This window comes from Grammomys surdaster, unplaced genomic scaffold (genome assembly GCF_004785775.1).
Source record: "Grammomys surdaster isolate TR1022 unplaced genomic scaffold, NIH_TR_1.0 165, whole genome shotgun sequence".
Classification (NCBI taxonomy): domain Eukaryota; kingdom Metazoa; phylum Chordata; class Mammalia; order Rodentia; family Muridae; genus Grammomys; species Grammomys surdaster.
The window spans coordinates 15,738,412-15,762,204 of record NW_021604613.1 but is presented as its reverse complement, the minus strand read 5'-3'; the positions used below and the strand labels follow the sequence as shown (position 1 = coordinate 15,762,204).

The 23,793-nt window shown below is 38.0% G+C and overlaps 1 protein-coding gene across 1 annotated transcript in view; it reads right to left on the bottom strand.

The window, feature by feature from the left end:
* The window catches only part of Pard3b (par-3 family cell polarity regulator beta), a 951,194-nt gene that overhangs the window by 424,499 nt on the left and 502,902 nt on the right, over positions 1 to 23,793 (bottom strand). Inside the window, exon 12 of the mRNA XM_028765737.1 lies at positions 4,356 to 4,541. Within this exon, the coding sequence (XP_028621570.1) occupies positions 4,356 to 4,541 (186 nt within the window). The remainder of the gene's footprint in view (positions 1 to 4,355; positions 4,542 to 23,793) is intronic.

Below are 23,793 nucleotides of genomic sequence, written 5' to 3'. Positions count from 1 at the left end.
GGCATCAATAGTGTATCTTCCACTCCTAACATCAGCATATTCAAATGTAAAAAGTACAAGCCAGAACCTATGTGATATACTGCATGCAATTCCCATGCTCATGGTAATGATTATAACTCCATAAATTTATAAAAAATTATCTTTTCTAAAAATTATTTCAGAAAAAAGCAGCCCAAGTAAGTATAAGCAATAAATATAAAGTTAATAACAAAAAATATATCAAATTTTATATAATATAGTTCATTAAAAGCAAAGCAGAAGAAAGTCATTGAACTTGAAAATATTTAGCAAGTGATTAAGAATGTAAATTCTCAAAGTCACTGTAGAGACTATGCCTGTGTGACCTTGGAGAAAATACAAAGTCAGGTGTTGACATAGATTTTTAAAAAAAGGGATATTTTTCCAAATGCAGAACTGATGTTTCTTTCCATTTAATACATCAACAGCACATTTTACTTGAAGTTTCAACCACAAAAATGAATTTGAAGAGAGCATCCTCAAGGACATCATAATTTTATCCTAGCTATGGTTCCTGTCTGTAGAGAAACTAACACATACTCTCATAGTCGGGATACTTTGTTTCTAGAAGCAGTTACAGCATCCTTTGGTACAATGCCCAGGAAGAATGACAGAAACTAAAATAAAATTAGAAGCCTGCAACAGGTGCACTGTGGAAGGGAATTGTCCTCTGTACTCTAATAGGTAGCCTGGTTCTGCTGTGGCCCATGCATGTTGTGAATGTCGTGATACAGCTCACAGTGAGGCTTCAGAGAGTTCTGCAAGGACCTACAGAGACTGCATTTCTGGGTGTTATTTCCCTTGCTCGTGTGTGTGTGTGTGTGTGTGTGTGTGTGTGTGTGTGTGTGTGTGTATGTGTGTCTGTGTCTGTGTTAGTGCTGCATGTATGCGTACTCCAAAAAGATGGAGCTCCAGTATGCCTGCGCATGTCTGCTGTGTAGATGTGTGTGGAGACCAGAGCCTGACATCAGGGTGTAATCACATCTCAGTCTCCGGGCTCTCTTTATTTCCCCCTTATTGTCTTGGGTGTCATTTCTTACATTGTATATCCAATGTTCCAAATTAGTTAAGTATTTGGAGAATTTTGAGTGTGGTAGACCTGCAATTCAACCTGCCCTGAAAATAGCTCAAGTTCCTGCTTGTTTCCCAAAGAGCACCCGAATAGCTGCATGTGTTTAGAAGCAAATAGAAGTTTGCCTTTTTATTAGAAATAACCCAAAGAGGAAACAAGAGAGGCTTGAAAGCAGCAGCCTGGTAGGTGAGAGAAGAGACAAAAGGTCCTCAATTAGAATCAGAGTCATTCTGAGACTTTACATCTGGCAGTAGCTGGTCTGCCTTTGTTTATATCAACAGACACTCTCAGGAGAATACAGCACTCAGAATCCACAGGAAGAATTTGGTCATACTTTTCAAAGTAGTTTAGTTTTCAGCAATCCACCTCCCCTTAAGGGAAAAACACCTTGAGAACCAATTAGTGGTATGAAGGGCTGAGAGACAAAGATTGCTCCAGTAGAAAAACACTACTTTGTTGATTTCAGGTAAAATCCTAGGGCCAGATGCTAACATGGATGTCCCCAGTGCTCATCTCCCCTGCCCCAGGGACACCACAGTCTGTTACATTTGTTTCTCTTCAACCAGGACAGGAACAAAGTCTCCAAACAATTTTTGTAAGACATAATCCAGATTCATGGAACAGGTGGCAATCTTCTGAGGAGTAACAGTGGATTACTGGCCTAGCATGAAAAAAAATTAAAAAGTACAATTTCCTTAGTCTTTACCAGTTTTTTTGTGAACAAAGCGCAGGCCTGTATTCTGCCCAGTGAATGAGGTAAACAAGACAAATGGATACCAACCATTCACAACAAGGCTAAATTCATGATTGATGCCTCTTACTGTTTAAGAACAGCTATAAATATGCTGTCCAGTAGTTTTCAATGGTGTGACAGTCTGACTCAGCAGACTCATGTCAGGAAGAAAATTTACATAAATGTAAAGTGAAATCTCTCTGCAAGAAATAGGACTATTAGAAACTGCTTAGGTAAGGAACTGCTCACTTACACAAACAGATTCACATATTAAACGACACACCAATATCTGCTGGAGCTGAAGTTATTGCCCATTTAAAAAACAAAAGCAAAAGCAAAGATGTCTGCTTTTAATTTCCAAGAAGGAGCTGTCATTAGCAATGAGAAGAATAACACAAGGGGGTGTCCACAAGCATAGCACCTGTCCTTAAACAAAGCAGGCACTTCGACAGCTTGCTAAGAAGGATGAGCATAATGGAAAAGTACCCGAGAGCAGCCCCTGACTGCAGGTACACAATTAGATAGCCTGAAATTGTGTTTGCTCTAAAGCAGGGTAGCATAGGCTATGAGTCCAATTTTGTATTCAGCAAGTCTAGGTTATCTCACAAGAGTGGAGCCTTGAAATCACTGTCATGTACAGTCCCTCTTTTGATAAACTGACATAATAAAAATGTGAAAATGAATAAAATTAGAGATTCCATTTGAAATAATTCTCATGGGGCTAGCATATGCAAAGCCGTAAGTATAACAGGTGCTGACGCTTGTTACCATTATCACTTGGTTTCCACACCCGTCCTGGTTGTCTTCTTTGAGACACATTAGAGGTATTTTAGATTCATTCATAGACCTCATTGCTTTATGGATCTCCACACCCACACTTCTGCCAGTTTCACTAGTACAACTACTGTAAGGCATCTCCCACGGCTACTGTTAGCCTAATGCCAAAGGCTTGGTGAAATATGCAAAACATGTTATACCTGTAGACCTACAATGTGAAAGAAAACACCCGGCCTGCACCAGAGCCTCTACCACCACCAGTAGCTGCCCTGCAGAGCCATGAACAAAATAAAAGCTTATTGATTAAATCACTGAACTTTTATGATTATTGATGATGTGACACAAGCTAACTGAACTGGAGATTAAATTAGAGAATTGCCTGTCTATAGTGCAAGCTCCATGCTCCAAGGAAGAAGACATCAGCTTAGTGTTTAAGTTGAGGAAAAGGTGGAAGTGGAGGGCATAGAAAGATAGCGCTTCCTTAAAGTAAGAATTCTAAGACCTTGACTACTCTCGTAAGATCTAAGTAGGTCTTCTCAGGTTTGGCCTGAGCGGGTACACATAGTTTACACTCATTTGCAACATTCATTAGAGGCTTTGTTAGACACCAAGCCAAAGACTCTACATCAGTGGTTCTCAACCTTCCTAATGCTGCAACTCTTTAATACAGTTCCTCATGTGGTGGTGACCCCCAACCAGAATATTATTTTGTTGCTGCTTCATGGCTGTAATTTTGCTGTTGTGAATCATAATGTAAATATCTCATATGCAGGAGATCTGAAATGCTGCCCCACAAAGGGGCTGCACACTAAAGTTGAGAGCTGCTGCTCTAGGTGTATTGTATCTTAAAGCACAGCACTAGCTCGTAAGCACTACAAACTTTACTGACTTCCTAAGCGAGGCATCGGGGCCAGTTTGGAAGAGTAATTTGCCTGTGTTTATACAGGAAGAGAGAAATGAAGGTATGACTGCAACTCTGGGATATCATTACATAGCATGAGTCAATGGTGATCAGGGACACAAGCATGCTGTCCCTTTTTACAATCACTTTCCTTCTCTCAGCCTGTTGTGTGCATTAATTTCTTAATCCCTGAGGCTCTATGGACTAGAAAATGAGAGATAACTAGCCAATATCCATGTCCACAGTTTCACATTGACACCAAGCAGTGGTAGTGCTGGATCTGAACACAGGCAATCCAGCCAACTATTAGACCATGCTATCAGCTTTGGTCTCACAGGACACCCCAACATGAAAGAGTGGGGCCAGAAACTTCTCTCCTTTCTGCCCTTTTATAAGCTTACTGAGTGCTTAAAGGGGAATCCACATTCTGGGCACTGTGGTTATCTTCAGGTGTGAAGAATGGAGAATGAACTTTATTCTACAGTCATTCTGAGACCTACTAAGCTTGAATTTTTTGCAAGCACAACTTTTCCATTTGTTGCCTTCATGTCAATTCATTTCTAGTTTTGTTTTTCTCATTATATAGTTACAGGTGATACTCTGCTAAGTTACAAATTCAGAGGACTGTTAATGGAGTAATTAAAAGAACAGTATTCAGTAATGACTTTCAGATCTTAGGAAGTACAAACATAAGGAACTAGTGCCTAGATCAGTTCAGTCCACACACACACTTCCAGGTTGTAGCAGGAAAGCATCAATGGTTCCCATCCTTTAGCGATTGCCTCTATCTGGGCTTCCAAGCACCGCAGCCCCATTCCCAAGTATCAGCATCCAGGCCAACATAACACCCTTACCTTGAAAGCAGCACCTCCATGGATGATGGATTTGATAAAAATCCCCAAGTCAGTCCCAGTTTCTCGAGATTTATTCCCTTTTAGGCTAACCCCAAGGCCAGCAGAGCCAGAATCATTCAGGGGGATCTCCAAGGTGAGCTGCTCACTTGATTCCAGGGAGAGTGCATAACAATCAGGTTCTCCTTTCTGTTGGAAAGAGTGAAGAGAGGAGGGTTGACTATCAGTTCACCTTCTCATATGACCTAAAGCAGATGCAATTGGCAAGATGAGGTGGCTAGACCTCCAAGAGTTATGTTTCTGCCAAAGAGAGGCTACTCACCCCCTATTCTCTGTAACATGCAACCAGCAAATCTACCACACAACAATACGCTCTCTGGAGATAGAATTTGGTAATAGTCAACAAAAAAGACCACTTCAGGAGGCTAAAACTGTAAAACTTTAAACATTCTGTAGACACTTGGAAACTCAGTAGGCTATTTTAAATAATTGAACAGGCTGGATGTTAAACTCAACAAATGTCAGGTCTAGAATATTCTTAGGCATTATTCATTCTCAACATGTCCACCTCATGGATGTCTTAATATATAGAAATTTGTGAAAGTTTTGGAGAAATACTACACTTAAATAATTTGAGATGTATCATTTAGCATGGAAACCATAGTATTGATGAAGATTATCAATAGGGCACAGAGCACAGAAAAAAGTTCATTGTAAAGTTAGAGAAACATTTTTTTTAATATTTGGGAACAGAATATTTTTTATTGGATATTTTATTTACATTTCAGATGTTATCCAATGGCTATCACTGAATTTAATTTCATCTTATCAAATATCATGCTTTAAGCTTATGTCTTTATAGAGCAGAGCCCCCAAAGATAAATAATCTCCTAGATTGCAATACAAAGTAATTATGCATAATAAATATTCATATCCTCGATGACAAATGGCACCAATCCACTAGCAAACTAGTCTTCAAACAGACAGAGCATGGTGGCAAAGGTCAGACTTATGGGCCAGCTCTCCTGGGAGAAGTATGTGGCTAGTCATATTTGGTACAGAGGGATTTCAGTCATGTAGTTGTGAGAATCAGCACGTGCTATGCACGTGACAAGTGCCTAAGTGCCCCTCCTGCATCTCTTCAAGCTTGCAGGAATGTGAAAGGGCCACAGTGCTTAACTGGAAAATTTGAAAATAAGATATTCCTGAAAACCATCCACTCAGTCTAGGCTGGCAGTTACTTCCTCTCTGTAATTATGTCTAGAGACTCTCATCTTAAGGTCACTTTGAGGTGACTCCTCTGAAAAACTGAGTATTTAAAACATCATCATAAGTGTCTGGATGTCAGTCTCAAATTCGTATAAAATCAGAAGTAGCAAAGAACCCATAATTAAAACAGGATTAAGGGGTCTGATCATAGCCAAGGCCACTGACCTGACATTTTCAACCCCTAACAAAAAAGACAAGAACCCACGTTTAACGTGTAAAGAAATGGCTCTTTCAATCGCTTTTTTTTTTTTGTATATGAGGGTTATTGGAATGATTCTGACAAAAGGTTGTTCAAAGAAATGAAACTGCATTGCCTAATATAATAAATCTATCGTAGGTAGATCTCTCTCTCCCTCTCCCTCTCTCCCCATGAAAGCATATGTTTATGCATGTGTTCTCTCTCTCTCTCTCTCTCTCTCTCTCTCCCATAAAAGCATATGTTTATGCATGCGTATGTGTGTGTGTATATGTGTGTGTACATGTGTGTGTGTATGTGTGCGTCTGTGCATGCTAAATCAATGTATTAGCCTAGAAATAAATTCCATTTCTGGAGTCAAAGTTAGAATCCCCTGGCTGTTTTTCTTTTGTTGTTGTTTTTCTTTTCCTCCTAATTGATAAGAGAATTGGCATTCTTTACCAATACCTTTGTACTATTCCAATCCCTCACTGAAATGCCAGAGGTCAGTAGTGAACGTAAACAGCCAGCCTTTACCTTTGTCCTCCAATATACCTAACTTAGAATCCATAACATTTTACAGTCATTTATGATTTTGAGCCTCTCTGGGATTGGGCTAATTTAGGTTTAATGAAAAAATACAGAATTAAACTACAATTAAAGGACAATTGTTTCCACTATAAGTTGTGATCATTTTAGGACATAAAACTTGAAAGTTTTTTGGGTACTACTTAGAGAAAATGATCAAAGAAAAAAACCTAACTGCTTCAGAAATCCAGTTATACATTGTTTAAGAATTGGAAAGGAACTAATAAATACAATCCTAGAATACACGATTTCCTGTGGCAAGTGTACAGTGTCAGTACATATACCAAAAGAGCTTGGGATACTATGTTGTATATGAAGGTATATTCAAGTCATCTATTTTTATGATCAAGGAGTTTGCATTTGACAACTGTATTTGATTAGTAAGATTGACAGTTATTATTGTTTTACTCTAATACCTTCAATTTGTTATCTAAGTGTGGAAACAAACTAAAGATCATGCAGAAACATGGTTACCTTTTCATTTCAAAGTTAACTCCTTGACAGTGGGGGAGCCAGAAACACAATAGAAACAACAAACCAGAGGCTGATGATGGGACTGTTGACCCACTCCAAGTACTTGACACATGCTAAAGCACTTAGCTTCACTATGACCCTAAAGGTTTCTTTATTATTAGGGCCATTTTACAGATGAAGAGATCATTGTGCATCACAGCCAGCCACTGTGCTAACAAATCACAAGACTTGTAAATACAGAAGCTTTGGGATGCCCAAGCAGCATGACTCCTGGCTCAGTCTCTTACTTATTTTTGGTGAAAGGTCCTGAGCTGTTTATTACATGTCTATGTTGTCTAATATCCTGTAGTCATTTTACTGAAAGCACTGAAACTTATCCATTACCTGTGATTAAAGATGATGTGAACTATGCTGTAAATTGGTTATTAAATGACAAATGTTGTTTATACTTATGGTGTATATTACCCAATAACTATGTCAACAAGGCTGGGAAGATAGTAGAAAGCAAAAAGTGTTTGCCGCCCAAGCAAGAAGACATGAGTTAAAATCCTCAGCATCCATGTAAAAGCTGGGTTTGGCCGCATGAATCCAGAATCGCAACACATCCAAGTGTATACACAGACATACACAACATAAATACATACATGCACACATAAACACTGAACTTATTAAGTATTACCCCAGATACCTAGTTTTGCAGGGTGTGACAGTAATATCTCTTACAACGTGTTCTCATTGAATTTTAAGAATACCATACATCAGTATGAGTTACAATCACCATCCAAGTAGTGCAGCGATTCCTAGTTCATTTCCACGAGCTCTGAGACTTTGTGCCATTTGACCAATCCCTTTTGAGTCTTCCCAGCCTCCACTAATCACTGTTTTGCTGTATGCTCTTGAGTTTGACTTTGTCTCTTTTTAAATCTTTTTGTTTCTCTTTTCTTTTTCTGAAACAATGAGCTTTCACTCCAAATCCCACTCGAGCATTAAAATCATGGCAATCTTCCTGCATCTGTCTCACAAGTGCTGGGGCTACAAATTTGGATGTAAGTGTGAGTTGCATGCCTGACAGCCTGATTTTTAACTACTATGCCACTATACATCCTTGTGTTCCAGATTTGTGACCCACCATGACGTGACACAGTCATAGGACATTTCAAGATTAATGTATAATGAAAGTAAAATGATACAGAATTTATAGTCTGTGCCAACTACAGATATGCTTCCCATCTTTGTTACACTGTAACAGACTCAAGTCATAATTAGGGGTTTCTAATAATGGCAAATTCCCAGTGGTGAAGGAAGCCATTACAGTAGTTAACACAGCCATTTCCTCTCTTAGAAATAAATGTTCCTTTACCTAATGTACAAAGGAAAAAAATCAATATACTGAATGTCTTCTACCAATAATCCTGGTCTGAACAGCAACTCTGAAAATTAAACTCAAACCTTGTCAGGCAACATTCTGCAGCAGATGGGGAGGTGAATAAAGTATTCATCAGTATCTTTAATGAAGAACATCAGAGATGGGACCAACCTGGGGACAATGTCACATTCAGACTACAGATGATCCCTGGCTTGCTGTCTTTTTGCAGGAGTTCCTTCATCTTGTGTCAGAAGGACGCCTGTCTTTTCCTCCTACAGATACCTGTAACTCCACACCAAAACCACAGGCATAGCAAGGGATACTTGTGAAACATACTTTGCCTCCTTATTAGATGACAATCCTAGGGACACAAAGTCCTCAATATTCCCAGGGATGGATACTTAAAATGGCCCACTATGCATCCCTAAACCCAACATCCTAGCACCTACTAGGTGCCAGTCATACAGAGTCCTCAGCTTGGGCCTCCTCAACCTTGTTACGACAGACGTTTGTGCTGTGGACTGTCCTATGCAGTGTAGTTAATCACAGCCCTGTAGCCTCAGTACTGTTGTTCTTGCACCAGCTGTGACAACGAGAAATGCCTCAGGCATTGTCATATGTCATCTAGGGTAAAATTCCATCCAGTTGAGAAATCACTGGCCTTGAATTAACATTACCAAATGTAGGCATATTTAAAAATGCCTGGATCTAGAAAACATAACAGAAGTTGCTAGTTGCATTGTTATTACTAATATGTTCCCAAGTCTCAAGACATTAAACACCCTGCAAACTGGGCAGGTTCTTCAGTCTTCAGGCTCATGACCAACATTTGGTTAAAACAGACTAGTACATCATGCTCTTGGGTATGTTTATGGCTAGATGGTTACTAATTTCCAGAGTCAGATATACAATATCTGTAAGATGAAAAGACTAGGGGTGATGATAGGCAATAATACATTAATTGACACAACCCCTAAATGATTCATTTTATTTATATAAGAATCTAAGACCCAAATATGTGACTATCAAGTACAGTCCATGAAGCTAGCTATATAACTACACTAACACATTTGCTACTTTGTAATTTTATTTATTAAATTATTCTTATAATTGTATTGACAAAACATGAATATAAACATTGTGTCTAGCATGCTGTAGTTGTGTCACAGCCATTCTGTACCATATGCATGTATCTTGCTAGAAATAAAAAAACACATAATCTACTACCACTAGAGGAATTATTTACTACTATTATATGCTGTTATTTTCTCTTCATTCTGTTTTATAATATTACTGAAGGAATATTACAAAAGGAATGTATTTTTAAAAGAATTATGAAGCTATAAGACCATTTACTATATCATTATAATACTAATTATGGAAGTAGAAAAGAAACCTTTAATGTAATGCATTTACAAACAAACACAGATACACACCTACCCTATTAAAAACTATACATAGTAGATATTCTTAGGTCTATTTTATACATTATTTGATTCTTTGTTATATATAGTATGTACATTTTGTGTGTATGTATTCACATTTTAATTTTTTAAAGATTTATTTATTTTATATATATATGAGTACACTGTCGCTGTCTTCAGATACAACAGAAGAGAACATTGGAGCCTATTACAGATGGTTGTAAGCCACCATGTGGCTGTTGGAAATTGAACAAGGGACCTCTAGAAGAGCATTCAGTGCTCTTAATTACTGATCTCCAGCCCTAGGTTCACATTTTTAAATCAGTTATCTCAGTCTACAAGTGACCATCACAAAGAGCAATAGTCATGGTACCTTTCCCAAAGTTTAGAAGCACTGTGATCCAGTACCTAAAGCTTTATTATCTATTCATCTATCTGCATCCATTCATCCACTGGTCTATCCATCTACATTCAAATACATACACACACACACACGCACACACACACACAAACACACACACACATATGCACACACACACACACACAGGCGTGTGCGGCACACATAACTATAGAACATTTTATGAGACAATATTTGCCAAGAGTACAACTCATTTTGGTGTTTTCTATGTGATTCTATTAAATCTTGATTTTTTTAAAACTGATTACAATGTACTAGATTAAATCCATAACCCAATAATACACAATAGTTTTCATTTTGGAAATCACTTCATCCATGTATATATAGGAATTATTTTTATTAAAGAAAGAAAAAAAGCAAATGCCAAAACAAATGGCAAATAAAGTTTTAACCAAATTGAAAAGGTATTTTAGTGCTTTAGCACACTCACTTATAACCCTAGCCTTTTCACAAGTTATCTTCAAGTTCTGATAACACAACACATCTATAGAGAAATCTATATACCATACTGGATGGCTATGTAAAATGGCAAAAATGTCATTCATTAAATGAAGTTACTTCTCTATCTATTTTTATTTTCTGTAATATTATTTATATATACTGTATCATAAAAATGATATATGTAAAATATCAGAGTACATATAGAATGGAAACAAAACAGCAGGTGTACACACACACACACACACACACACACACTCACACACCATAAACTGAATAACTTGTTGCATTTAGAATTCAGAGAAGAGCTCGAGCTACTCCAGCATGAATGACAAGAGCTACTTATTGTAAACTACAGTCATTTAATAATCTTCTCTCAAGCATTTACTATGTACTAAACACCATAGAATGCAAAATAGCCAGTTTACAAAACCCATAATTGGTCAAACTTTATTGAGCAATACGGAGACCTCTTTCTGTCCATCTTTGCTATGTGAAGGGGAGGAGTATGTTTAAGAACAGGAGATAGGAACCAGGAGTGTCTGCACAGACCTTCCTATACACACTAACCCCCTCTATAAAACAAACAGCAAAAGTAATTGCTTGGTGTGAGAGGAAAAAAGAACAGCAGGAAGATGGATGGGCAGGGAGGCATCCATGTTATTAGTTTAAGAGTGTTCCAAATGGGGCCATCTCCAGACTCGCAAATGTCCTATATTGCAAAGTAGTGCTTGATTCACGCATGCAAGTGGTAATAACGCAGCCTTTCAAATCCTGGGGGAATGCAGCAGCCCACAGGGCCAATGCTCAATTTCCCAGAAGCCCAGGTCAGACCTGAAAGCATCCATGCTGAACCTTTTATGGCCCTCATTTCATTAAATGCTGTGCTTGGGGCTCAGCAGGAGCAAGCTCTGGATGTCTTTGCCTTGCCTCCCAGATGTGTAATTAGCCTGTGTTGTAAGCAGCTTACTTTATGCAAGAATTATGTTTCACATGCAATCATTTTGTCAGTTACAAAAGCTCAGACAAAGGGTTTAAAGAAAAGAATGGCCATTATTTTTATATCTAAATCAAAAAGCCATACCTGGTGTTTCTGCCAGAATAGTTTATAATATGCTTAACCAATGTTAACTTTTGCCTAAGTTAATTCTAAAGAATTCAAGGGATAAGGCGTTTGTAATAATAAACAAAAATTTACCACAGAAAAGGAACAGAACACCTGCAAGACACTTAGTTTTCAGACTTTGTTTTAATTCTTATTATTAATCCTCTGAAAAAGCCTTAGGTAACTATTATAAGCATAAAAGGGTTTTGGTCAATTGGATTATATAAAATTCAAAATATGAGTATCCTCCGTGGGAGTAGAGGCTCTTCCCAGCAGCAGGGAGCCATTTTAGTTTTGATTGTCTTTTCAGAGAATAAAGAAATGGAAAGACTGTGAGATGAACAGGCACAGGTCAGGTGAGCTGTGGCCTACGGATGTCGTTTAAATAAATGGCAAATGTCTTTTCTTTTTACAGTACCTGCCAATGCATGGACAGAAGTCAGAACACTTGTTGATCTACACGTGGGCAAATGAAAACCCCTTTAAAATGTTTTTTTCCTCTGAGTAATGTACAAATTTCAGTGAAGAATCAGAGGTTATAATGAGGATTCACTGTTGTTTAGTTGGTTTGGTTTTTCCATTTTTTTTTTTGAGAATGTATTATAATGTCTCTCCCTTCCTTTCCTCTCTCCAAATCCTCCTAATATACCCCCTCTGCTCTGCTTCAAATTCATGGCCTTTTTATTCTGACTAATTGTTATTGCATGCATATATGCATATGTATGTACATATATATTCCTTAATATAACCTACTTTTTCTGTGTGATGTTACTTGTGTGCATGTTTTCATGACTCTGAACTATGTGCTAAATTGCCTAAAAATAACTGAAAATTTAATACCATGTTTTCGATCATAAAAAACAATCAAGACGAGTCAATGTTAGCATAAGTAGGAGAAAGTCTCAGAGAGCAAAATGTAGGCAATGCTAGAATGGACTCTCAATGGAAGGAAAAACAAATGTAGATTATACTTAGCTTACTAGTGTCTATTTTAAATTGATGCTTTATTTTGATCTCCCAAAGTTCACAGTTATCCATATTAGTTAAATTTTTATCACTGACATAGATGAAGGAAACTATAGAAATTATTTATATTTAAGATTTTTTTCTTATTTGTTAAAATATATCCCTTCCCACTAGAAGCTGGAAAGGATAAGAAAACCAGCAAAAGCAAGAGTTGCTAGCTATATGATGTGCTAAACACCAACCAACCAAATAAACAAACAAAAACAAAAATCAGATTTTGATTAGTAGAAGGTTAAACTAATATTCAGAAACAAATGTCAGGAAATGGCCACTCTTCACTGCCTGTGCCATATAAAATGACCTTTAATGTAATATTAGATCAAAGCATACAAACCACCAGGAAAACCGAATCAGGCAAACATTTCTGGCTGGAATTCTACATTGTAATCCCAGTGCTTGGTCACAGGAAGCTAAAGGATCCTAAACAACTTCCAGAAAAATCTGGACTACATGAGATTGTCAAAGAAACAAAACAACTACAGCGATCTCCTCCTCTTAAAACAAATAAATCCAAAAAACAGTAAAAGAAATTAGAACCTCAAAAGCATACCATCAATATGTATATTTATAGTAGTTGTTTTATTTGTATTAAAATGACTAATAAAAATGAAATGAATAAATATTTTATGTCAGGGAACATATATATATTGGTGTTTTAGAATTCGGATAGCTAGATTTTTTTAATTAGTACTTGTCTTTGTTAATATTGAGAAATGGTGGGTCTTTCTGTTTTGCATTTATTTTTTCATGTTATTAAAGTTTGAGGGTGGACACCTTTTATCTTAGGACTCAGGATTGGCAAATCTATGAATCCAAAGCGAGACTTGCCTAGATAGAACATTTCAGGCAATTCAGACCTACATAGTGAGATTGTGTCTCAAAACAAACAAGCAAAGAAATAAACACCCCAGTAGATTAGGAAAACTTTATAATCAAAATGCCATAAATACTTAACAAGCAATAATTCACTAGATGAAATGAAAGAGTACATACTTAAATTTTTTCTAATGTATTATTTTGTGTGGAGGAGATATACTTGTGTGTGGTGGGAGGTATATATGTAAATGTGGAAGTCAGAAGAAAATTCTTTGGAACTGGTTTTCTCTTTCCACTCTTAGTGGGTCTGGGGATCAAATTCAGATGCCCAGGCTGGCATGAGTGCCTTTACAGCTGACCCACCTTGCTGATCCAAGAATACATACATTTTTATGAATGGAAGATGGAAGAACAAATGTACAACATAACAATTCAGTGACCTATAAAAGGAATTTAATCCTAGGCAGAGAAGTGTTGGACTGTATAAGGGTATTCTGGTTCATGGCTGGGCATGGGCCTAGAACCCTGAGACTCTACATGAGAACTGGCAGGAGTTGGGCCATGCCCCCAGAATCCAGAGTCCTGAGCACAGTCTCGGCTCTATAGACCAACATTGTTCAGTCATGTAGGCCATTACAGCCCCTCCCAAAGCGCACAGTTAGAGGATGTGACTAGAGGCCTCAGATCCTAAGGATTTACATACTATTGAAGGCCAGAGGGCAGAGCAAATTAAGCATGCTTCCCCAGAACTTCCCCCTCCTCCCAGTTTAACTCAGGACTGCCCTGAGTTTTATGGGGTGTACACCCAGATCCATCTACCATCCACCATGACAATAAACCCTTTTGTAACCAAGGACTTCCTCATGTCATTGGGGTCTGCCAATACCTCCAGCCTTTGGAATCTTACCTTAGACCTTCTCGTGTATCTGGAACCCACCTCGAGGAAAGCCTCTGGGACTCCACCTCCTCCGCTGTGGCCCCCTTATTTTTCCCACAGAGAAGCCCATTTAGGTGGGCTGGGTTCTTACGTGACTTATTTCCAATATGTTTAGATCAGAAATCCTTGGTGTTCCAGGTTAACCATCTTGAAAAGATGGCTCAGTATCAAGGCTGAGGTGACAATAAAACAACATCAAACAGGGCTGAGCACATGAGGCATACTGCCTGCCCCTCTCTACTCACCACTCTGCCTATTGCTTGGGACGCAGCAATGCTTCCTGACTGACATGGACCATCCCTTGGATATCTAAGTCTGCAGGATGGTCGGCATTCTTGAGGAGGTCTCTCTGGCCTCAGGTTGTGCTCAATTAAAGTAACTAGCTAAACCAACCAGACTCCCTCTAAAACTTCCTCTGGTTCTGTCAGTGAATGTAGGAGAACCTGGGGAATTTCTCTGATAAAGATTATTCTGGAAAAAGATACCATGCAATTTATGAGAGCCTTTTAATCAGTATATATTTAGAGGCTTTGAGTGGGAGGAATTGATCTCCCCCTGTGATTGTTTCGAGACAGGGTTTTATTTTGTAGCTCTGACTCCTTGAACTCACTATGTAGAATAGGTTGGCCTTGAACTCAGAGAGATCTGCCTGCCTCTGCCTTCAGGGTTAAAGGATTAAAGGTGAGCACCACCACTGCTAGACTGAAGCTCTCATTATGTGATACACATGCAACCTGTGGTCAGAGGATTATGGGAGATGTATAGAACACTGGTACACAACCATAGCTTGAAAGAAAGCTTATCTGAGTCCAGGCTAGACCAATCAAAACCCAGCTAACCTGCACACGAGGCATAGCGCCCAGGAAGTAGTACTACTAGGTGTGGCCCTGTCAGAGTAGGTGTGTCACAGTGGGTGTGGGCTTTAAGACTGTCATCCTAGCTGCCTGGAAGCCAGTAATCTGCTTGCAACCTTCAGATGAAGATGTAGAACTTGAAGCTTCTCCTATACCATGCCTGCCTGGATGCTGCCACACTCTCACCTTAATGATACTGGACTGAACCTCTGAACCTGTAAGCCAGCCCCAATTACATGTTGTCATTATAAGAGTTACCTTGGTCATGGTGTCTGTTGACATCAGTAAAACTCTAAGTCAAAGCTGTTTCAATGAGCATGAGCATCAAGCACAGAGTGCCACAGAAGTAAATACGTCACACAGAAAAGACACGGAGCCTGAAGCTCTTAGTGTTTAGAAGTCATTTCTGAAGGGAAAGGGGAGCTAAGTTTAGTTTCCTATAACTACAACATTTCCCTCTCTCCCTAACCCTCTTCCCCTTCCTCCTTCCCTCCCTTCTTCTATTCCTTCCTCTATCTCACTCCCCCTCCTGAGTTTTGGATAGGGAAGTTTCTATTAAGGTTAAAGACAACAAATTACAGGTTACTTTCATTGAACTCTTAAGAGGTATAATGGCTACTGAATGGCATCTTCCCCCATTAGAGTCTAAGTACAAGGGCCATCTATAGAGCAATCCTCATTCTGAGCACATGCACCATTATTTAGGGTATAATGGTTCTAAAAAAAGATAATACAGACTTTTCCCCTACCTCCAGAATTTTCAAGGTACAACTGTATCTTACTTTCCCTTATTTTCTACAACTGACCTAGTAAATACTCATTTTTAGGTCAGAAAATAATGCACATTAATTCTAACACAATGTAATAAGAGTACTAGTATGGTCTTTAAAGGGGCACAGTTTGCAAATTAAATCCTCAAAAATTAAGAAAGAAGGGAATATTTGAGGAGAAGTAGAGAAATGGCGATTTTGTCAATTGGTTAATGGTTGTAAGATAAAATAAATGATAAAAACATAAGCATTTTTACCCTGTAGTTTTTTTTTTTCTGTTGTCTGAGCTGTATCTAATGTGACTCCAGCAGGAAACCAATCCTGTTCGTCTGCTACTAATGATAAATAATTCTAAATTCCAAACAGGGATGGAGGAATCTCAGTGGGTAACAACCATTTAAAATTCATAGTGATGTTTACTATTGTAATGAAAATGTTCTTAGTATATGTAATATGCCATTTGCAGATAGACATATAATTTGCCTTTTATCTTAATAATTAAATCAATTACTCTGTTTAAATTAATTGTTAGACAAAAGTGACTATAAAATAAGAAGTCATTTAGGTCCTATAGATGATGAGAATTCATCCAAATTAAAGTGTGAATACTTCTGTCTATTGTTTTTTATGTGACAGACAAATTGAAGGTAGAAGGGAATCTACCCAGAGCTGATTGATGAAGGAAAGTAAGTGAATCTGCCCATCAGTCAGCCATTGCTCCAAAAAATAGTGTGTGACAAAACTATCCCTAAGGTGGGTTGTTACACACAGTAAACTGCATACTTATGGTTTGTATTTCTACAGGTTGACTGGAGTTTAATTAGCACAGGCTGGGCTCGGGTGTACTATATGCTTGCCTCCCAGCTACTGATGAGGGATGTATATGCTCCCCATGTCCCAGTCACTCACATCCTCACATTCCTCAGACCACCGGATACCTGAATCTTGTTGATCACATGTTGCAAGACAGGCAGCAAAAGTCAAAGTGTTTTTCAAGTATTTGGTCACATAACATCTGGTCACATCAAATGGCCAAATACATTGACATGGTTAAGTTCACATACTAAAGTAGGGAAACAGACTCTCTAATGATACTGAGATCTCAAGAAGGGTGTAGTAACATAAAGCTACTATATGGATGTGAATACTTGAATTTCACTCACCAACTGGATGCCATTGTTTTAATGCATAGATCTTGCCAAGGGCCAATGATTAAAACATACAAGGTTTATATTTTTATATTTCTCTTCCTGGATCATGCCCTCACTGACACAGTGACACTTCCTGTTGTCTCAACAGAATTGGCTAGTGATCCTGTGATATTTTTCATGATGAAGAAATCACAGTGATCTCCTTCATAACCTTTGTGTTCCTGAAGGGACAACTGGTCAGAGGGATGCAGCTCTACTAAGATGGCTTAAACTACAGGCACTGCCTTTTACTTTTAATGCTTTTTCTTGGTACTCAACTTCTAAAGTCTCTTCTTCCTTGCTATAATATGTATATGAATGAAAGACAAGGGTGAGGAAATAAATTTTTATTACTTTAGTTCTGGCAAAATCAGTGTGTAAATGTGAACATTTTAAAAGTTCAGAATAGTTCCAATCAATATTTTGCTAAATGGAAGTTGGGCAGGACTCCTTCCCTTCATGAATTAATGTATCTGCATTTTCCAGCATAGGCTTACAGATTGCATAAGAACTATCTCAATTGAGTTAAAGCCTAAGGAATTCAGCTTCTAAAAGTAATACAAACAATGGTATTTTAACCTCGGATGCACTTCAAAGGAAGCTTCATCTAAGCATAATTAGTAAATATATGTTTTCAGCCATGTGCTTCCTTGATGGACTAGACCTACAGGTTTTAGGATATGTCATAAAGCTATACACGAGAAAAAATTCTCATGTATGTCTGGACTTACCATAGAAAGTATTTTCAACTAAAAAGAACTTGGCTCTGAAAATGTGATAGAATAAAGGTTTTTCATGCTTATTTCCAAGAACTTTGTGTCTCAACATCTCAACTAGCTCTTCGACAAACTCTGAAATCTGATCAGTAGATGAATCCCATACTCATCCGTCCAAATTTACCATTCTTTTTTCTCATTCCTATGGTTCACATCAGCTTCCTCCTATTCTTATAATGACTTGCCATGTTGTCCACTTTAACTCTGCTATGCCACTGTGAGCTAATCAAGAACAGAGATTATATTTAATTCAAACTTTGAATCCATTTAGTATCTGAGAGGACATGCATCTAATACATATTTGTTGTGGGATTGCTTCATCAATATTGTTGACATTTCTCTGCCACACTGCCCCTTGGAAATAATGGTATCAAAGGGCACAGAATGTGACAGCCATATCTTGTATCTTATCTATAAAAACAGCTTTTTTAACATTTCTGAACTGAACTTTCTGGCATGCCTTTTAGAATAGAAATCATTCACATGTTACAAATACCTTCTCTTAGGTTTCATAGGAGATCGTCTCTGCCTAAAATACATGTTCTCCCCTCACTGAATTTTGAGAACTGGCTACACACTGAGACCCACCATAGCCCATCTTAACTGCAGTCTCTCTGTAGTTATATGCTCACCTAAGTTGTTAGAGTACTTTATATGCAACTAGAGTATAGCATTAATCACAGGACATCTAAATATAAAATCTTTGAGGATTGGATGGGGCCACAAGGATCACTTATGTTTATGCCACTAATATCTATCAAATACATTCCAAAGGACAAGCAGATCGAATGTAACAGTGCTGATAGATACTCTTTGGTTTCTTTTTCTATATACCAAGCTACATTTTGTTAAAAAGAATTTTTAAAAAGTATGTTAATTAAGTTCCAGCACTGAAATTAAAACCATTTTAGAGGTTGATAGTTTATTTGTACAGGAATTACTATTGACACTATCCTCATGGCCAGTTGGTATCTTGGAATATTAGTAATGTTTTGGGATGTCTGCAGCAGACTGAGTGACTGTCCTTCCCTTATTGCTATAATAATGCTTAGCGTAATCATGACTGTTACACTCTGATGTCAAGGAAGGGCTGAGTTATGCAAGGAAACAGCCTGCAGATGTTTCCAAGATGGTGACACATCGCTTTTTCTTCAGCTGATCCATCACAGCCTCTCCTATGTTTTGATATGGGATGAAGCAAATCTGCTATTCATATCTACACTACTGTGACAATTGATACCATTTGGCAACCACCCCCCTTAATTAAGCCCATCAAGGTAAAATTTTATAATCAGACATGACTATATCTACATCACTACCTTGATAGTTGATTTCAAAAGTTTGAATTCAGCCAGTGAACATTCTCTCTACATAAAACTGAAAAACAAACTAAAAATTGCCTTGACATATTTATTTTTACTGGGGCACCAGCTTGGATATGTGAACTAAATCAACACTCTCTTATTCAGTCTCTCCTGATCCTTGTCATTTAAACCATTAGTCACAGGTACAGATAATCCAGAACAATTTGAACAATTTTTATAGTTATGGGGCTTGAAAGAAGGATCTGAATCATAATTCAAATATGTTAAAAGTTAAAATGAAACAGGTAAGAGAGATATCTGGTTGGTTGTTTTCTTGTTAAGGTTGCCTTTGATCCCCCCTCTTCTCTCTAGGTGCCCGGCCCCTGAATTTTAGCAATATCAAAAGGAGAGCAGTTGCTAAATGAATATGAGTGACATAGAAAGACCCCAATATCTTAGTAGTACATATAAAATAGTGATTACTGAAACTAATGGATGTTTATGTGCCTCCTCAGGTTTTTTCTTATAAGTGGGAGGAGAAAGAATGTACACACTAAAAATAAGGAATAAAATAAATCTGAGGGTATATCCAAAGAGTAACTTATATATTATTTAGTAATTTGCTGTCCTGTGAGACATTCCATATTTACATATATAAATATAGGTGTATATTAAACACACACATGTATCTTAAGCTGTCATTTAATAGTATACAACTGCATAAAAATTCAGCCTTAACTTTCTAAGAAAGCCTTCCTGTGCTTCAACATTGCACATGAGCAAAACTCACTAGAATAATCACTCCCATTCTCTTGAAAAGAAACAGAAAGGAAAACTTAAAATAAATGATCTTTCTTTTATTTTCTTCATTCTTTGAACAGTGGTAATTAACATTTACTCAATACAGTGCTCAATCATCTGTCTCCCCTGGGACAGCATTTTCAATTAAACCTCTTATTTCACCCTAGAAGGCCTGTTCTCATTGACCACAGCACTTCTGATTCTCGGATTTATGATAATCAAATGCACATCTCCTCCGGAGGAGAATGGCCTTATGCATCCCGATTGTTCTCAGACCAGCAGTGAAGTGAAAAACAAAATCATTCCACTTGGAAGCCAGGAAGGAAGCTGCATTTGTTTAGCACAGCAAGGGGCCTTTCACTACCTGCCCAATGACCTTGACCATCTCTTGCCCTGACCTCTCCATGTGCTGGCTGCCCCCTGCCTGGCTGGGAGTTCCTGATAAGAGAGGCCAACTCCCCTGAGAGCCATTGAAAGCTGGGAGAAGAAGCCACACAATCTTTGGGTAATATTTCAAAGGTTTAAGAAGGAAAAGAGGCATTTACATGTGAGAGTGATTCTTTTCTTTAAGGAACTCTTACAGGTTAAAGAGGAAACCATTTCTTGGTGGGAATGAAGGCAGGGATTAGAGCATCAGCTTAGCCACTAGGGAGAGGAGGCTTTTGTCTTTATTTTCCTCTCAGCCAGGATAAACAGTATGTGTTGTCTGTTACAGGAGTGCACAAATAACAGTGACATGTTATTAACTTTGCCAGTGTGAACAACTGCTTATTTATTTACAATCCCACTCAGTTATGCAGCTGGAGACAAGGCTCAACCTAGAGTCCTTGCATCTCTATGACAGAGAGAGTAAGTCACTGTTACGTAGAGCAAGCCTGCACCAACAAATCAACAGCCTTCATCTTTGTTTAATTTTTTTGCATGCCTACACAGCACATAAAATTATCCAGTTAATAATTGCATTAATATTTATTTATATAATTTATTTACAGCTTGTCTAGTATGAAGACGAGCTGAGGGGTCCTGCGTTTATGATTACAATGAAAATATCTGCCAAATTCTCAACAAGTCACAAGAGTTGAATGCACACAGTTTTCTAATAGAACAATCCAGAAAACAGAGCTTTTTAGTATTAAAGATGATTTAAACCTTAATGAAGAATATTTATAGGCTAGTCATTTTCCTTATGTGGAAAGGAAACAAGCTTTAAACAACTGGTGGCTGTGGACATGGCACAGTGATTCTTCATTAGAAAGCACATAGAACACTTAGTTTTCTTGTAAACTTAGTCCTTGCAACTTGAAGAATTTTTTTTCATCAAAAGAAATAATAGTAAATTTTATATGGAATGCAGTTTGCCTACAGGACTCTATTGTGCTTCAAACATACTGGCCAATATGAGATAATTTTTATTCTAGTAAAGGAATTGTACAAATAATATCTAGGGAAATTCATTAACATTCCAGTTCAGAAAAGAAGGAAAAGCCAGAAAAAAAGGATCCCCTGTACTTGCACTCTGGCTGTGGAAGTCAAGTTCTTTATGGTGGCCACATAGGCAATGACATCAGGAGATGACCGAAGGAGGGTTCCCTCTGTACCTATTACTACGACAACTAGTGCTGTCATGGCAGAAGGTCAAAGACATAGACATGAGAAAGATAACTGCTGGCCACTTGCTAGCTCTCCACTTAGGAGATGACAGTCTGTGGGTTAAGTGCTCCCTAGGCATGTAGAAGTGTGAAAGAAAAACACAGGCAGAGAAGGATCCCTGTTGCCCATTCATATCTATAGATCATTCATAATTCAGGTCCTGTCTGAACTGAGTATAGGCCAAGATATCATGCAACGAAGTTCAAAGAGTAGTGTTCAGAAGGAGGAAGAATCTCAGGAGACTATTTACTCCAATCTCCTTTTATACATAAAGTTCATTTTGTTTGTTTATTGTCATATCACCTTTATTTAATGATGTTAGTATTATTTGCTTATAATTAATGGGCACAGTTGAACTACTATGGCTTCATCCCAGTTCAGAGTGAGATTGTCTCACAGAGTCAAATGTTGGAGAAATGGGATATGTATGTTTCTTTAGGGTCATCGGTGACTGACATTGTGAGAGGGCATTTGTCTATGTCAAGAATCCATATAGTTAAACTGTTGTTGAACAATTTAGGAGGAAGAAGCATGTTTTATCAATTTTGAATTTCCTAGTAGTGTACACACCAAATAATTTTTGAATGGAAATAAGATAATAAATCTAAATAAACAATTGAAACCCAAGCATTTAGGGGCATTCCTGGGCCATGATATAGTAGGGTATAACCATATTAGCCCCCAGTGAAATATCTCTTTGAAATATGACTTTGGGGCCATTTCCATCCATATTGAGAATCTGTTTCTCTATGCCTGGCCCCTTTTCTGGTCTTGAGACTTGCTCTGTCTAAGAGAGTAAGCCAGAAACTCCACGTGGCAGCAGATTCTCACTTGATTTCTTGTACCCCCCATATAAAACAAAAAGCCTCTCAGGAGAAACCGCTTATCCTGGCTCATAGTGTGAGGTCTAACTAATCACATCAGGAAGTTAGTGATGGTAGGAGCTTGGTGTAGCTGGTCACATTACATTCAGGCAGGAGTGGAGAGGAATGAGTGCTGGTGATTAGCTCACTTTTTCCTTTTTCCTTAGTACAGAGGACCCCAGGCCATAGAATGATGCTTTCACATTTAAAGTGAACCTTCTAACCTTAATTACCATAATCACAATCCTCCCTGGTAGTGTCCAGAGGATCCTGTCAGGTTGGTAATCAATATCAACTCACACCACTCTAGTTTTTACTAATGCTGTATCTTTTCTAGTCAGCTTCCTGAGAATGCTACATAAAGATTTACCTAGTCTTTGGAAGACCAGAACACTACAAAAGAAGAAACAAGGTAGTAATACCCAAGAGCTTGCAGGTAGGGACGGACATGAAAGGGAGCTCATCAGGAAGGGCTTTCCAGTCAGGTAGATAATACAGCTGAATGCAGTTGCATGACTAAGTTGCATTGGCTTTCTATGTAGTTTTAGGAAAAGTATCTTAACAGCAAAGTCTATTCCTGAAGTTGTTTCTCCTCGCTCTGCCTCATATTTCAGTTTTCCTCCATTGTCCATGTCTTGTGCTATTCCATTTCCCAAAAGTATTTTCTCTCCTTATACTTCGAATCTATTCAGGGTCCTGTCTCATAAGTGTAATCTTTTATGATTTGAAAATTCTTTGATTATGGCAATCTCTTGAGTTTTAAAGGGCGTTGCATCCTTTTATCTAGAACCTTCTCCTTTGCTGTTGATATCTCAAATTCTACTCTGAATTGGTGCAACTATTTCCCTTCTCTGAGCTTTCCCCACAGATGAGAGGCCTGTTTGGATTCCCTTCTACAACAGAAATTAGCATGTGTTAGCTAATGGAACTCAGGGCAACATGTTTTAGCATGTTTTTGAATATTCAGTGCATGGTACAGTATGTACCAGAAACAACTGTTCAGTAAGCATTCCATCAGGTTAACACAGAACCATAGGAGTTCAGACAATGCCATTGTATGAGTCGCATTATCTCTCGAAGAAAATGGAGGCTCAAGAAGACAGTCTTCATGAATGTCAACTTCTCTTTGAACATCATGGAAGAAAAGTGTGGAGTAAAAGTAATCATGAAGTAGATATTCTTCTGTTTGGTCATTTT